At 40.4% G+C, this 17876-nt stretch overlaps 1 protein-coding gene and 1 non-coding gene across 2 annotated transcripts in view; one reads left to right on the forward strand and one right to left on the reverse strand.

The window, feature by feature from the left end:
- Positions 1-17876, reverse strand: part of BIN2 (bridging integrator 2) — a 32584-nt gene that overhangs the window by 1721 nt on the left and 12987 nt on the right. Inside the window, exons 3-10 of the mRNA XM_006192435.3 lie at positions 13604-13658; positions 13213-13307; positions 12551-12646; positions 9362-9469; positions 8979-9064; positions 7579-7654; positions 6660-6742; positions 2748-3501 (exon numbers count right to left, since the gene is read on the reverse strand). Coding sequence (XP_006192497.2) covers positions 2748-3501; positions 6660-6742; positions 7579-7654; positions 8979-9064; positions 9362-9469; positions 12551-12646; positions 13213-13307; positions 13604-13658 — 1353 coding nt within the window. The remainder of the gene's footprint in view (positions 1-2747; positions 3502-6659; positions 6743-7578; positions 7655-8978; positions 9065-9361; positions 9470-12550; positions 12647-13212; positions 13308-13603; positions 13659-17876) is intronic.
- Positions 11645-11718, forward strand: TRNAT-AGU. The gene has a single exon. It is a non-coding gene; the product is annotated as a tRNA-Thr (tRNA).

Consider the following 17876-nt stretch of genomic DNA (forward strand, 5'->3'; position numbering starts at 1 on the left):
AAAAGGTCTAGGTTCTGAGGTGGGAGCCTAAGGTGAGGAAAGCCGTGTCTAGGAACTGCTAAGCCAGGAGACGACCTTGGCACTCTAAGGTTTAGAATGAATTTTTTAAATTGAAAATTTAACTAATACACTATAAAATTCACCTTTTAAAGGTAGAATCTATTTCTTTCTTTTTTTGTGTGTGAGTAGAAGTCATGTGTTCCACTTCTTTTTTGTTTTTGTTATTTTTTGGGGGGAGGCAATTAGGTTTATTAATAATTTTTTAACAGAGGTACTAGGGATTGAACCCAGGACCTCATGCATGCTAGGCATGTGCTCTACCACTGAGCTATATCCTCCCCTCAAAGTAGAACCTATTTCTAACAGTATGACAACAACCTGAAGTTCTGTGATTTCTTCTTTCAGGAAAATCTCCTTCTTATTTCCACCTCCAATTCCAGGTCACAAATTACCTCAAAAGTAATACTATCTCTAAGAAAGTTATCAAAATCTTCATTTTCTCTCAGGTGAGTCAAATGCTGAGCAAAAACAGATTTTCTCACAGTTATCTCTTTATTTGCCCATTGATATGTCCATAATTCTGCTTGAGAGAAAATATGATTTATGATGCACCTGTGAGGGAGGTGAACAAACCTTACAGGCCACAGGCTTCAGAGGACTGGTGATACTAACATGCTAGAATCTAAGATGCTCTAGTTGCTTAATTCCATTGGAAAAATGTCTCCACAGCCAATGACCAGAGTAATCCCACAGAAGAGGCTGGAAGTAAAGAAACACTATAAATCTCAAATACGAAGACGTAGCCTCAGGGGAAAGGAGGTTGTGCTCAGTACCTCTTCCCAAGAAGGACAGTGTTACTAGCCTATTTCTCAGATAGCATATTGCCCCCTATAATCTCCTCTTCAGTAAGATTATCCCAAGACTGCAAACCTGTTTTATTATTCACTGGAGCCAAACAGAAGGTCATTCTATTGCTGCCTCTATACTAAATTTATACAATATATTACAAAGTCAAATTTAAATTAATTTTGGATTTTCCAAACAGTTGAATTGTTCTTTTCAGTGCAGGAGAGAAGTGGCTTTCCTCTTCACCTACTCAAAATCCCACATTTACCTTCTGCTTATTCACTATCCACATGCCTTGCGTATCTCTCTCCCTCAGCATAGCTACCTCCGACTGGAAACCAGCCAAGGGAAAGTTTTATATCTTGCCCTGTTAGGACCATCAATACCTCATGTGAATCAAGACTGAGGGCATAATACTGTTGATGACTTAGATTTTAGTACCTTAGGGGAGTCAGCTAAGTATACTGTTCTCTTGTCTTCCAACTTTCCTGCCTCACCAGGCATCACACCCTGGCTGCCACTCTTGGACCCTTTGCCATGTTAGCTCCTCTCAGATAGCAGGAGGCTCCCAAGGGAGCCTGGTCAGCTTTCAGTTTGGCATAGGCAGCAGCTGGGTGGTGTGATCTGAGGGGCACCAGAAGTCTCACACTCCCAGCCAGCCATGTGATCATGCCCTGGTCTCCTTCAGTGCCTGGATGTCCCCTTCTCTGACCACTCTGTTTAAATTTGCAGTTCAGCCCCTACTCTTTGTGCCTTCTCCTACTTAATTTTTCCATGTCTCTTATCACCACTAAACTGTAATTTTACTTATTTATTTTGTTTCTTGTCTCTCTCCCCCTCTACTTGAATGTATGATGTGAGAAGGCAGAGAATCCTGTGTTTTGTTCACTGTAATACCCCACCTCCTAGATAAGTGCCTGGCATGGTAGGGGCTCACTGAGTGACTGTGGAATGAATGAACGAATCTGGGTGTCATCTCGTCAGATGTTGCACCATAATCCTCTGTACAAATGCACCTGACTGCTGATCATATATCCTTAGCTTTTAACATCAAGGGAGAAGAACTGTTTTTTAAGGTGGCCCATACCATTTTGGTTTTTCGAAGCCCCTTGTGTCCCCCTTCCCCTATATTGAAAATTTTTTTTCCCATATCATTTTTTAACAGAGCTAATTGCTAAAAGTTCTTGTATTGATCCAAAGAGTACTTAAAAAAAAATCCTTTACACTTAGGGCTTCTTTCTGCTCTCAGGAGTCTCACAGAACAAGTCAAAGCTCTCTTCTATATGAGAGACTTTCTGTGTAACTTGAATAGAATATGACTTGATTTCCAGATCCTTCTCAGAACTGGTTGCTCTCCAGGGGGTCTGCGTTTCTATTTTAACACAATCTTTTTTTTCATCCATATTCTCACCTTTCAAAAGCCTATCCCTTTTGTTTCACGTTCCTCTGTGAGTTTCTTCTTTCAGGCCTCTCTCATCAAAGAAGATACAGCTTGGAAATGTGCTCATGACATTTTGTCTGGGTCTATTTACCACAGTCACAAGCATGACAAACTGAAGTGAGACTCTCCTCCCTGCCCCATGTTAAAAAAGGTAAATACCAGGATGCCAGTTGTAGATTCTTTATATTGGGAACTCTCAGAATGTGGGCAAAAGAAATTAAGAATCTGCTCTAATAGTAACCTTTTGCAGAGGTCAGTTACCCCAGGGGTATAGATCACTAAATTAGTTGCTATGACGATGTGAATCAATCCCCAGAACCAAAACAGGTGTCCAAGAATATGCTTGAGACTGTAACATTATGACAGAATCTTATCTACTCTGGGGTAACCTGCCCACAGTAAAGATGATCTACATGGAGATTATGAAAGGGAATAAAGGCCCAAGCAGGTCCACTCTCACCTGAGAGGTCATCAGGCTAGGGGAAGAACCAAGTTCTTCTGGGTTCAGATTGTCGATGTTTTCCTTTTCTCTGGCCTCAGGAGTTCTTGCTGGCTTCTCTGGTGGCTGTGGATCAGGAGAAGCCTCTAAGGAAGCCCTAGGACTTGGGGCCTCAGACCCTGAGGAGGCCCTAGGGCTGGCGGGTGAACCCTGTTCGGAGGCCGAAGGGCTGGAGGGTGCGTTCCCCGAGGAGAACCTGGGGCTGGGAGTGGCCCTGGGCGGAGGCGGCCTGTTGGGGGGTGCGGAGGCCCTCTGCACCGAGGCTCTCTTCTTTGGCCGTTCAGATCCTTCACTTGAGGTGCGGGTTCGGAGGACTGCTTCTGGGAAAGATGAAGCCTGCTCTGAAGAGATCAGGGTTCCGCCTGGTGATGGAGCTGGGGAGCAAGAGAAAACTTCCTCCTGGGACTCCCCACTGTCAGTGGTGGGGGAGGCCTGGGCCTGGGTTGGACCGTTGCAGGCGAGCGGAGGCTCTTCCTCCTCAGAGGAGCTTGCTTCGGCCTCCTCCTCTATTTCCTTGTTTTTCAAGGGCTCTTCTTTAACCTCGGAGTTGTCTTCTGTCTGGCCTGGATCAGATGCCAGCTCTTCTTCACCTGCTGAGATGGAGTCCCTCTCGCTCTTCAAGGAAAGTGCAGAGGGGCTGGTAGGTGAAGTCGGAGGGCTGGTGACTGTGGCTGTTCGGACGGGGGGAGAGATGACTAAGGAGCACCTGCTACTGCTGAAAAAGGAAGGGCATTTAGAGTCAGAAAGGCTAAAAACTGGAAGTAACCTAAATACTGCAAATAAAAAATGATACACACGCATAACAATAAAACAGAATAAAGCAATTAAAATGATATTAGAAAGTTTGTATAATTTGCAATCATGCTTATAAAGTGAAGTGGAAAAAGGCAATAAAATTTTATCCATATCACAATCTTGATTATGTAAAAATATACAAAGAAAAAGAAACTAGAAAGAAACACAGCAAAATATTAACAAAATATTTTCCTCGGGGGAAAGATTTGTGGATGATACACAGTTGATCCTCATGGATTCTGTATGTGCAAATTCACCTACCCCCTAACATTTATCTGTAACCTCAATATCAACACCCGTGGTGTTTCACGATCATTCACGGGCATGTGCAGGCTGTGAAGACTGAGTGCCTGAGGAGGGCCTTCCCAGCTGAGGTCTAACAAGGCAATCCTCTGCCTTCCTGTCTCAGCTCTCTTACTGTAAATGTGTTCTGTTTGCCAAGTTTTTCACTTGTGCTTTCTGTTGGTGATTTTGCTGTTTAAAAATGGTGTCCAAGTGGAGGAGAGGGTATAGCCTAGTGGTGGAGTGCCTGCCTAGCATGCACAAGGTCCTGGGCTCAATCCCCAGCGTATCCACTAAATAAATAAATAAACAAATAAATAAATAACCTAATTACCTCTCCCTCACAAATGAAAAAACAAACAAATTAAGCCTCCAACTATAGTGCTAAACTGCCGTCGGGAGCAGAAAACCTGTAATGTGCCTTACAGAGAAAATACATATGTTGGATAAGCTTCATTCAGGCGTGAGTTACAGTGCTGATGGCTGTGAGTTCAATATGAATGAATTCATAAAGCAAGGTTCTCCAGCTGGATGAAATGTTGGGGCCAGGAGCTCACAGGAACCTATGTTTCCCCAAGGAGCAGTGCTGGTGGTGATTTCACAGAACATAACTACCACGAACAATAAAACAGACTATAACGTTTACAGAGCTTGCTGGATACTGTGCTGAGTGCTTCCACATTCAACATCAGCTTGACTCCTACTCACATCCCTAAGTGCTTCTCATGTACCATCCACTAACTGATTAAGCAACCCACAAATATGTACTTGACAGATACCAATTATGTCCCATGCCCTGTGTTCAAGGATGGGAGATGAGGATAGAAAAAGAAAGGAAAAATTTAGCTCCAGCCCTGTGAGAACTCCTGATGTAAGACAAGCTGAGTGACACAAGGTACCTTCTAGCACCAGCATTCTAGGGCCTAGTAGGTTTAGAAGAGAAGGCCCAGGGTACAGCAAGAAAAGACCAGATTTCTCTACAAGGTTCTGGGACATCTTGGTGTGAGTGAGGGTAAGTTTCAGATGAATGAACACTTAGAGGGAACTCTGGTTTTCAATGCTGGGAAGAGGAGAGAGTTTTCAGAGTAAAAGGGAATTCATTTAGGAAGTTTATATTAGCCCTTTAATGATTCTTTTTAATAGTCTATAACTAACTATTAAATGAGTTGTACGAACAACAAATGTGAGCCCTATTCTTCCTTGAAATCCCAAGCTCAGTTTCACTACCTCTTTAAGGCCTTCCCTGACCATCCTCACATTGCAATTACTTACCTCTTGTAATCCCTACTGGCCTCCTTAGGCACTTACTTTGTACAATCTTATATTGTTCTTTGTCTCCTTAAGTACATTTTCTGTCCTTCTAACTTTCTGTAAATCACTTTAGGGAAAAGACAATTGCCTTTGTCTTTAGATCCCTAATTCTTAGTATAAAACCTTGTGTATAGAAGGAACTTAATAAAACTTCTTAAACAAAGGCTTCAGAATAAGAAAGTGATCACATTCTGAAGGAACAGTGAATTGCTCACATTTACCAGCATAAAGAAAGTATGAAGGCAATAGACACTTCACACACACACACACACACACACACACACACACACAGTGGAAAAGCAAGCCATTACAGGTGATGGAAAGATATTTGCAATGCATAATATCTAGAATATACAAAAAAAACCCCACTTCATGTAAATACATTTTTGTAAAAGGGTAAACAATCCAAATGAACAATGAGAAAAAAGGATAAACATGAAAGTCACAAAACAGGAACCTTAAGTGGCCAATAACATGAAAAGATGTTCAAGCTAAGTAGCCATTGTGGAGATGTAATTAAAACTGCAAAAAATTCCATTTTATACCCATTACCTTGAAAATATTAAGAAGTCTGAAAATGTCACATGTAGCACGAATATGGAGCCATGGAAGGTATTATTCACTGCTGGTGGGTTGTAAATTGGAACAGCCACTTTGGAGAACAATTTGGCAATGGCAATATCTACGAAGGCTGAAGGAACCTAAATGCACAGACCCTATGACTCAGCAATTCCACTCCCAGTATACATCCTAAAGAAACTCTTGATCATACTCAGAAGGAGAAATGTAAAACGTGTTCATTGCAACATTATTTGTAATAGATTAAGACTGGAAGACAACCGAAATGTCCATTGGCAGGATAGATAAATAAATTGTGAACCAGCCACACAACAGCATCCATAACAATTATGAAGAGGAAAGGTCAGAGCTAGCAACATGTAGCAACAAGGATGAACAAGTCTCACAAAAAACACTAAGAGAACAAAATAAGCTGCAAAAGAATACATACAGTATAATCCCACTTAAAAGAAGTTTAACAACATGCAAAACAATATTTTATGTGTGTGCATGTATGTGTATAATAAAAGTAAAAAGACATGCATGGGAATAAGAAACACTAAATTTAGTATAGTGGTTACCCTTGGTGGGGGGCAAGAAGAAAAAGTAAGTGGGGAAGGGACAGTGGGAGATTCAATTATCCATAGATATTAGATAATTATCTATAGATAATATATATAATGGGTAATTTCTTAAATTTGGTGGTAGGTATATGGCTATTTGTTATATTATTGTTTATACCTTTAGTTATTCCTGAAATATTTCATAAAAATAAAAATAATTTATGTTAGGGGTGTAGTACAAACAACAAACAATATCACACACATGAACACAGGAAAGGTCAGGATTGGGGACTGGAGACGGGAGTGCTGAATGCGTTCACACACAGGGCAAGTGAAGCGGAAATGAGCTTCAGAAGTGGCTCACCTTGAGAGTCCCTTCACCACAAAGACTTTGTCGGAATGCTGCTTCTCCAGTTTGCTCATCACCTCGTAGAGATTGTGGTTCAGCTGGAGCAGGCAAGAGAGGAGATGCTGGCCACCAGGGAACTTGAGACTGGCATATCCCTTCTTTACCCAAAACAAAACCTCCCTACCCTTAGCTATAAAATTCCTCCTCAACTGTTTCACACTAGTGCCCAGGGTCCTGTCCCACCCCCCTTTTTCCTTGACTGTGTCTTAAGTTCTGCCTCTTCCATCAGACTGGCAGCTCTCTCAAGTCTGAGTCCTTGATGTTTGATGTTGATGTGAGGTTCTAGCTTCTTTCAGGTGATCCAGGGAATGAAAACTCATGGTCATATTAACTAGGCAAATCATAATTTAGCCAAAGAGACTGCAGAGAGGAATGTATGTGGATGTGAATATAATTAATACTGTAACAGCAAAGAGTCTTGGAATCCCAGGACCCACGGGGAAAGACCCCACGAGATCATGTTCTGTGGCTGCCCGGCACTGAATAGGATCGGCCCTATTCAAGACCAACTGCCTGAGAAAGTGACCTGTGCTAAGAAACGACCCTCTCCGCTGCCTAGCAACAGAAGATAGAGATTTCACAACTTGGTTCCCCATTTCAGCTGTTCCTTCCATAGGCCTAATCTCCTTTATTCATTCTGAAGCTCAAGTTTGGATGCCATTATTCAATTATCACCGGAGACTCTGACATTATGTAAACATGTGCTTTGATACAGTTCAACACAGTCAGTTAAGTGCTATTATTTCATCATGAGAAAAAAGTAAAAATCTGTAATGCCAATATAGATATTTAATGAGATTATGTAAATTAGAGGTACCTTCGTATTTATTAGAAAAACTCTCCGAGATGTCTAAATTGGCTGGACATTTCTCACCTTGCTCATCTCCCTGTAGAAGACATCCCTCAGGTTGGAAATGTTTTGGAAGATGGTCACATAACAGCCAATACGACTATCAGGAGGTAAAACAACAAACACGTACAAGTAAGGGCTGGTGAAGGAAGTCTTTGTTTGAAATACAAGGTAGGAGCACAAGCCAAAGCTAGCCACCAGCAGGCTCCTCACAGAAAAGCACCTGCAGCCTAGACTCAGGATGCTGGGGGGCCTGGGTTTGTCAGAGTCAGGCCAGGAGCACACCTGACTTAGGAGTGGAAAGGCCAGAGGAGACACAGTCAGCCTAAGCTGACACCAAAGTATAACAGATCTCTAGTTGCATGAAGTTATCTGACTCAGGCTCTCCAGGCACTGAAGTAGACATGAAAGCGCTTTGAAGACTTTTTAAAGTGTTGTATAAACATAAGGCCATATTATATTTATTTATTATAATATAATACATAATTATTATTATAAGCAAGTATTCTTTCTCAGTATGCAGTACTTCAACTTCTTGAAGCTGTATGTACATTAATGGAATTCTACTGTAAATGAATTGGGAAAGTTTACATTTAAAGAAACTATTAAGTTTCAATTTTATTTAAATTAGAAATCACATAGTTAATGTTTTAGAATACTTGTAGTCATTAAAAAGGCTCCCTCATTCACAGACTAATATTAAGTGGCAATGTGAAATACTCTGACTACAACTGCATTAAAGCACATCTTGTACGATGTAAAGAAAGCAGGAACCAATAGAACTTCTGCTCAGATTCCTCTTCCAATGTGGAAAATTCACATCTAAACACTTTTACCTACTGTGACGCACAGACACCTTCATTAATGGAAACAGTCATCCCATGGTTTATCTTCCATGTGAATCCGGTTGTTCATGAACCAAGCTTGTTTAAAACAATGCACACTTAGTAGGGGAGGGTATAGCTCAGTGGTAGAGTGCATGCTTAGCAAGGGCAAGGTCCTGTGTTCAATCCCCAGTCCCTCCCATTAAAATAAATAAATAAATAAATAAATAAATAACCTAATTACCTCCCTCCCTCCCCAAAAATAAAACAATCCACACTTGAGAACACCAGATACTCCTAATATATATAATGATAGCATTTTACTTGCCAAGATCTCTCCTATCCAAGAAGCATCTTGTCTTTAAACCCAGAAACGCTGGTAGGGCAAGGATGTTATCTCTGTATTGCAGATGAAGAAAGCAGGGTCTAGAGAGATCAGGTAGCTTGCCTAATATCACCCAGCAAGTTAGTAGCACGGCTGAGGTTACATCCCACTCTTGGATCAGGGCTCTTTTCATGAGGCGGCATGTTTGGGTTGCCAGGTGGCCTGGGCCTCCACTGGTCCTGGGGTCTAGCCCTTTCCTGAATCTTAGTCATTACCTATTATAAAGAATGGGCAGCTCCTCTAGTAGTTCCTGGTTCAGATCTTCAAACACAATCTGGGCTTTGTTGAACTCTTCCTCTGCCTAGGTGGTAAAAGAGACAGGACAATTCCCCTCATTCCTGAACCAAAGCTAGAAGCTGCTTCCTTTATTCTCTGCATTTTTTCAGGAACTAGGCTTACTTGGAACCATGCCTCTCCTTCCCCAGATCTATGTCCTCCCAACCTGGAGTCTCTGATTATCCTTAGAGCATCCGTGTCATGGACTCTGGAAGCTGAATTTATCATTTCCTAAACCCAGCAGTTTGGCCCAACCACCTGCCACCATTATGGGGAAAGGGAGGGCAGGAAGATTTGACCAGGCTTTTTTTTTTTTTTTTACCTTGGCAGTCTTGGCCTCATCTTTCTTCTTGGCATTCTGCACTGCCTCCAGGTGGTGTCGGGCACTGTCATAGTCCACAAGTTTCCGGCCCCGCTTGGCGATTCTTTCCTAACTCAGAGTCATGAGAGAGGGCCTTGATACTCACTTTTCAGTGGCCAGGATGTGGGTAACAGAGTATCAGAAAGGCAAGATTCTCAGGTCCTATTATCAAATTTCACTTTCTAACAGAGTTTTGTGCCCAAAGGTTTCCCTCATTATCTGGAAAGAATGGGAATTCTCAGGGGGACCGAGAGTAGAAGACAATCCTGTGGAGAACCTGGAAGCCTGCACTGAATTTTAATATATCCTATGAACCCACTAGAAACTGGTTCAGCATCCAGGATGAACGGCCTTGAGAATCCTACTAAACGGAAAATCAAGAGTTTTGGGTTTAACTCCTAATGCAGCCACTTGTTAGCCTGTCGCCTAGGGCAAGGCACATCTCTTGGAGTCTCAGTAGCTTCACCTACCCTATAGTATTATTTTATTTTTTTAAGTATAGTTGATTTACAATGTTGTGTTAGTTTCAGGTGTACAGCAAACTGATTCATATATATATAAGAATATATATAAATTCATATATATATTTATGAATATATGAATCACATATATATATGAATCACTTTTTCAGATTTTTTTCCATTATAGGTTATTACAAGATATTGAATATTGTTCCCTGTGCTATACAGTAGATCCTTGTTGTTTATCTGTTTTATATACAGTAGTGTGTATATGTCAATACCAAGCTCTTAATTTATCCCTCCTCAACCCTTACTCCTTTGGGGACCATAAGTTTGTTTTCTATGTCTGTGAGTCTATTTCTGTTTTGTAAATAAGTTCATTTGTATCATTTTTTTAAGATTTCATGTATAAATGATATCATATGATATTTGTCTTTGACTTACTTCACTTAATATGATAATCTCTACATGCATCCATGTTGCTGCAAATGGCATTATTTTATTCTTTTTATGGTTGAGTAATATTTCATTGTATGTAAATATGCCACATCTTTATCCATTCATCTGCCAATGGACATTTAGGTTCCTTCTATGTCTTTGCTATTGTAAACAGTGCTGCTATGAACACAGGGGTGCATTTATCTTTTTGAATCAGAGTTTCCTCCAGATATATGCCCAGAAGTGGGATTGTTGGATCATAAGATAACTGTATTTTTAGTTTTTCAAGGATCATCCACACTGTTCTCCATAATGGCTGTACCAATTTACATTCCTACCAACAGCGTAAAAGCATTCTTTTTTTTCCACACCCTCTCCAGCATTTATTATTTGTAGACTTTTTAAGGATGGTCATTCTGTCTGGCCATCTACAAATTTAATGCAAACCCTACCAATTTTTCACAGAACTAGAACAAAAAAATTTAAAACTTGTATGGAAACACAAAAGACTCCAAATAACTAAAACAATCTTGAGAAAGAAAAATGAAGCTGGAGGAATCATGCTCCCTGACTTCAGATTATACTACAAAACTACAATAATCAAAACAGCATGGTCCTGGCACAAAAACAGATATATAGATCAATGGAACAGGCTAGAAAGCCCAGAAACAAACCACACACTTATGGTCAACTAATCTATAACAAAGGAGGCAAGAATACATAACAGAGAAAAGACAGTTTCTTCAATAAGTGGTGCTGGGAAAAATGGCCAGCAACTTGTAAAAGAATAAAATTAGAACATTCTCTAACACCATATACAAAAATAAACTCAAAATGGATTAAAGACTGGATACTCTAAAACTCTTAGAGGAACACATAGGCAAAACACTCTTTGACATAAACCGCAGGAATATTTTTTTGGATCAGTCTCCTAAAGTAATGGAAATAAAAACAAAAATAAACAAATGGGACCTAATTAAATTTAAAAGCTTTTGCACAGCAAAGTAAGCCATAAACAAAACAAAAAGACAACCTACGGAATGGGAGAAAATATTTGCAAATGATGTGACCCACAAGGGAGTAATTTCTAAAATATACAAACAGCTCATACAACTTAATATCAAAAGAAAAAAACCAAACACCTAAACAATCCAATCAAAAAATGGGCAGAAGCCCTAAATAGACATTTCTCCAAAGAAGACATATAGTTAGCCAACGGGCACATGAAAAGATGTTCAATATTGCTAATTACTAGAGAAATGCAAATCAAAACTACAGTGAGGTATACTTCACACCTGTAGTATTCTTTTGAAGATCAAATGCTGAATGTAAAGTGCTTTGATGGGGTAGGGTATAGCTCAGTGGTAGAGCACATGCTTAGTATGCATGAGGTCCTGGGTTCAATCCCCAGTACCTCCATTAAAAAAAAAAGTGCTTTGAAAACCCTAAAGCATAACAAAAATAGCAACCTATTATGAGCACTGAGGAAACATCTACTCAGTCTCATCCCAACTACAAATTATACCAGGGAGAGGCAAACTATGTTAATGGCTGCTGCCTGGTACTCTCAATCACAGAATTTGAAAGGATCTCAGTGATTATCTGTTCCATATTCCTATTCATTACACAAAGCTCCTCTACAATATCCAAGATGAATAGTAGTTTGATTTCTGCTTGAACAGAGAACAGACAACTCTCTGCCTCACAGTATATTTCATTTCTTTTTTGGAAAGCTTTAACTATGAGAAACTTAAGTGAGACTTCCTTTAGTTTCTTCCTATATTAATCTAAAACCAGCACAGTGCCCAGTAGCATAGATGTTTAATAAATACGAGTTGAAGGAATTAATGAATTCTCATACTGCTTTCTGCAACGGTTTAGAATATGTTGATTCCTCTTTCACCTAACAGACTTTCAAGTATTTAAAGATAATTATTCCAAGTTTCCTCTTCTCTACAATAGACATCTTTAGTCCCACCAGCTATTTCCACAATGAAAAGGGATGACCTGGATCTAACTCAAAACCAACCCAAGTTTAGTTCACTGAAATCTAAGTCTAAACATGACCTTTCTAATACCACTAACCCTCCACCCTAGCCTCTTGTCCAACCCTCAACTTTTAATCTTTTCCTAACCTACTCAACTTCATTCCTAACCATGGGCTCTAACTCTACTTACACTTTTAACCCAATATGTTTTCTAACTTATATGGGCTACCCATAACCCATCTTTGATTCTGCAAATTGATTACCTTAATCTCGCTGAACTGGGCTACATAGTTCTCCATGGTCCTCAGAGCCTGGTCAGCTAATTTCTCTTCATAGTCTTCCCAAAGGAGATCATTATTCTGTGGGATAGAGGCAGAGGGGAGCAGTGAGGGCTCCACATCTCAAGAGCAACTGCATACTGAGGAGATACCCAATTCTTCCTGCCACAGACTTCCTTTTTGGAGCACTGTATTTAGAATATCATTTTGGACTCTGGGGAAGAATCAGATGAAGAAATAGCCCTTCCCCAAGGAACTGCCCTGTAAGAGACTGGACATACATTCAGGCATTAAGAACAGGAACAGATGGTCAGAGTCTCAGACTCTGGAGCTTGAAAGTTTGGGAGCAAATAACTGTATGCAGTTAGTTTTCAAAAACAACCAAGTGGGTTTTGTGTTGGTAAAACTTCCTAAGGTTTTAAAGAGAGGAAGAGGGGCAAAAACAGAGAATTTTACAGATTAGGGAAAACTTGTTTTTACCTTCATAGTTACAGCTTCTTCTTACCACCTGTGACTGAAGCTACACAAGTGAACAGTGGGAATTGGCTCCTTTGTTTTCCTATTTGCTTGGATAGAGAAGCTGGGATGAGGCTGAGGTGAGGGCAGGAGTGAGTGCTGAAGAGCTGTAAAGCCCAGGATTCTCTTACCGCTACGATGGCCTTCAGCTCCTCACGACCATCCCAATCGCTGCTGTAAATCTCCTGCAGGGTTTCCGACACTCTCTTTGAACTTTCATGCATCACTGAAAAGAGAGACTTCAGTCCTATCACAAAGTAGTCTGGTATAATCACATGGGTGACAGGCAAATCAGTGGGTCCCATCCAGAAGGATACACTTAGAAGGTCTGGGTTATCAGTGAGGGAACCTGGATGGCGCTGAGATTGTAAAAGTTACTCTTTCTAGGCCCACAAAGTTCCAGGAGTCAGGCACAGGCAAGTGACGAGAAGCCTGAGTGTGGCTGGTTTTTTCCATCCACCAGGGCTCTCAGTAGCTGCACAAACGCCCTCTGGATCCTCCTGTGCTACCTCTGATACCCACCTTTGACTGCACTGAGGAAGTTCTTCAGGTCCTTGTATAGCTTGTGGCCTTCAGCCTGAAAGGGAGAAGTGCCTTTGATGACTAAAGAGATGCATTTGGAAAGATGCTCCAGAGGTCAAAGTAGAAAAGCAGGTTAAAAACAAAAATCAATCCTGGAATTTCTTCAAACATTTGCAAATGTTATAAATTAGCCACTACTCTCTTTACCAAGAAGTTATAAGTAGTCTCTTTGGGGGCAAATTCTAACTTGGGAAATTGCTCCCATTGCATCAGTACGTCTTCTTTCCTGTTTGTTTTCCCTTCCAGTGAACAAGAGCCTAAACCCAAGTTCCTCTGCTGAAATTTCGGTGCCCTATGTGATACCATCTCTGTGATACCATCTATGTGATCCTCTGACTCACACCTTCCTCTCGGGTAGATAAACCGCTCCCTTTTTCTTGCAGACATCAGGGTCTCTTCCTTCTCTGCACCCTCACTCAGACAGTTCCTCTCCTCGCCCGATGTGCTGCTCGGTCTTGCCTCACTTTACCTGTCCCTTCCATCAGTCACCTGCTTTACATTTCTGCTCCAGGGAGCCTTGTCTCCTCATCTCTAGTTCTGTCTATCTACCTGATTCTTTGTTCCTGTATCTGAATCCTCATTTTTTTAAGGCTAGGACTCCCAAACACAGGTTTCCTCTTTCTAAAAAAAGAAGAAGGTATCATTTAGATTTGGCAGTTTAAGTCTCCACCCAATAGATGAACCACTTTTGTTATAACTCTGACATGTGTTCATTACATTCATTCAGCTTCTGCTTCTTGACCACCTCCAGCAACCAGAAACTCAAGATTTCTTGCTAAGCCTGCGCTTCATTTTTTAAATAGCTCTATTAAAACTTCTGCCCACTGGTCTTAGGTTGGCCTTCTGTATTCAGAGATTCAACGTCTCTGGCACACAGGTTTGAAGACATCTTTCACACGCCCTGCGCCAAGTCTTCTTTTTCATAGGCTCCTCAGTTGTTTCTCATGGGTGTCTAAAGCCCATTCTGGTCTCTTTCCTCTGTGTGAGGTCTAGTTTCTAGGAGTTAAGTGAGATGGAATTTTGAGGCCAGATTATTGACATTTTGAAACCTGACTTCAGAAGTATGAGACTGGACTGAAAGGTGCAGTTCACTTCAAGGGGATTTTGTAGGGCCAGGCCTCTGGGTCAGAACAGTGATCCTCACCAGTTCAGGTGATGGAGGATCTGACTAAGATGCATTTTGTAGTACTCCATACAAATACATGTGGGCTTGTTCGTGTGTTTTATTTGCTATTCATTATAGATAGGCTACTGGGCATACCAAAAGTATAAAAAAATTTATAAGAGAAAAACTGAAAATTCAGAAAATTCTATCTAATAAATTAAATTTTTAATTTTTTAATCTGTGGAAATCTTTGAGGGAAAAATTATTACTTAATTTTAGCAGCAGAAAATCTAGGTCTACTTGGTCAAGTAAATAAAAGAAACTGGACTAACTACTTCATCCATCTTCTTGCCCTCAGAGCTCACCTCTTAAGCCAGTCCAAACCCCGGACCATATCTCAGGTTAAAAGTCCTTCTCAAGGGGCTGAATGCCAGGGCTCAAGGGACACGAAGACACAAACAGTCTCAAAGGAGTCTAAAGTGCTGTCAGAGAGGTGGGACAACTGGGATTGTGTAGAGTGTCGCAGCGGATGAGGATCAAGAGGGCATCCTCTGATGCTACAGAGAGGTTAGAATGCATGGAGAATCAGTAAAAGTCACTGAATTTGGTAACTGGAGGTTATTGGTGATCTGGAGAAAGCACTTTCAGTAGCATGAGAGAGACAGGTTCAGTCAGCTAACAAAACTCAGACACACTCAGTACTCACTAGGAAAGATGCCTCACTTCCTCCTTGCTTTTTCATTCATAGAAAAAAAGTTTAGTCTAAGATTTTAAAAGTAACATCTTTTTTCAAAAAACTAAAGTACAGTCGATTTACAATATTGTGTTAGTTTCTAACTATGCACAATGATTCAGTTTTATATACACACACACACACGCACATTCCCTTTCATATTTTTTCATTATAGATTATTACAAGATATTGAATATAGTTCCCTGTGTTATATAGTAGGATCTTGTTATCTATTTTGTATATAGTAGTTCGTATCTGCAAATCCCAAACTCCTAATTTATCCTTCCCTACCCCTTCTCCCCCTGGTAACCATAAGTTTGTTTTCTATGTCTGTGAGTCTGTTTCTGTTTTGTAAATAAGTTCATTTGTGTCATTTATTCCACATGTAAGTGATATCATATATTTGTCTTTCTCTGTTTGACTTACTTCACTCAGTATGATAATCTCTAGGTCCATCCATACTGCTGCAAGTGGCATTATTTCTTTTTATGGCTGAGTAGTATTCCATTGTGTATGTATGTACGTATGTATGTATATATATACACCAAATCTTCTTTATCTAATCATCTGTCGATGGACATCTAGGTTGTTTCCATATCTTGGCTATTTAAATAGTGCTGCTATGAACATTGGGGTGCATGTATCTTTTCAAATTAAGAGTTTTCTCCAGATGTACACCCAGGAATGAGATTGCTGGACCATAAAACTCTATTTTTAGTTTTTTAAGGAATCTCTATATTGTTTTCTATAGTGGCTGCACCAAACTACATTCCCGGCAACAATGTAGGAGGGTTCCCTTTTCTCCACAGCCTCTCCAGCATTTATCGTTTGTGGACTTCTAGTATCTTTTAAACATGGATATGGTAGGTAGGTATAAGTTTTAGAGTTTTGAAAATGTGATAACCAAAGCTTTGGAGAATTTTGGGGGTTGTAAGAATTAACAAGGATTTAAATTTCTTTTTTGAAAGAGAACAACATGGACTCAACTTTTTACTTCACCATGAAGATTTGGTCTCCAAAATACATACCCGAGTAACAAAAGCTGTTGAACTATCTTGCATAACTTCTACAGGTGAAATTCTTAATTTTTTATCCCGTTAGATATTATTTGGCCTGAAAAATGAGATCAGTAATCAAGGCTGTCGTGTACGTGGTGTAGCTTGTACGCACACCATTGAAAACTAGGGGTACTATTTATACCACAGTCCTTAAGATGTGAATGCTTCTGCCCGCCATTGCACTTCACAAAAGCCCAGCTCCATTTCATTTCTGTGTTTTAGAATCAAGCCTCTTGGTCAAAGTCTTCCTTTATGCTCCTGTTCTTTCCTTTGAAGAGATGAAGTGTGTGGGGGGGGGGCGGGGGTGGAGTGGTGGGACAGCACTGCTGTCATTTTCTTTCTTTGACCTGAAATGTCTCCAGAATGAATAATCCCAGCATCTGTGTTCTCTCCTGACAGATGTGACTCTCACTGTCTCAGCTTCCCACTCACAAGTCAAAAACTTGTTTCTACCACCAATCAGCAGTTATTCTACCTCTTCAGCTTCAATTTCCTCACCTGTAAATACATGGTAAGGCCATTTCTAGCTCTGAATGTTATGACTGTATCACTTCTGCTCTCTGAATCTTCATCAGGTTCTTGGCAGCACCATAATCCTTCCCATCCCTTAAACAAATAGCCCCAGTCCTCAGTTAATGAATCTCTCATTCTGGAAGCTTGTCCTAAGCACTCAGGTAGATAGAGCTATGTCCTAAGAGACTTGGATTCTGAGGATGGAGAAGAGGCCCTGTCCTGGGGTTCTCGACCTTCTAGAGAAAAATGGACTCAGAGAAACCTAAAACACTCAGCAAAATAAGTAAAGAGCAAGTGCTGAAAAGTCCTTGATCTAATGGAGGTCCAAAAGGGAAAGATGAAGCTAGATTGTTAGATATGATTTTAAAGGCAGAGAACTGGAAGCAGCTGTCACTACCAGAAATAAGACATTAAAATGCTGCTTGAGGAAAATAATTTTTCCTATATAATACGTTTTGAAGAAAGAGAAAGGGGAAAGCAAGTAGAGTCCTCAAAGAAATACTACGGAAATTTGATGAGGAACATAGGCAAGTGTCTAGGGCTTGAAGTCAGGCTGGGAAGTTTGAGAGTGATATTTATTAATTAATTTATTTTAATTAATTTTATTTGTTTATTTGTATTAATTTATTGATACAAAGTTGACCTACAAATTGATTGTAGGTGAAAGATAGGGCATATGACCAACTGGTCCAACTTCTGGAATCCGTCACATTCAATCTCCTCGACCTTGTCCTTTTCCCTCATGTTTATCTTAGCCAGACCAGGTCCAGCCTTAGACCTGACTGTACTGTCACTGTCTTTCTC

The sequence above is a fragment of the Camelus ferus genome, chromosome 12 (assembly GCF_009834535.1).
Source record: "Camelus ferus isolate YT-003-E chromosome 12, BCGSAC_Cfer_1.0, whole genome shotgun sequence".
NCBI classification, from domain to species: domain Eukaryota; kingdom Metazoa; phylum Chordata; class Mammalia; order Artiodactyla; family Camelidae; genus Camelus; species Camelus ferus.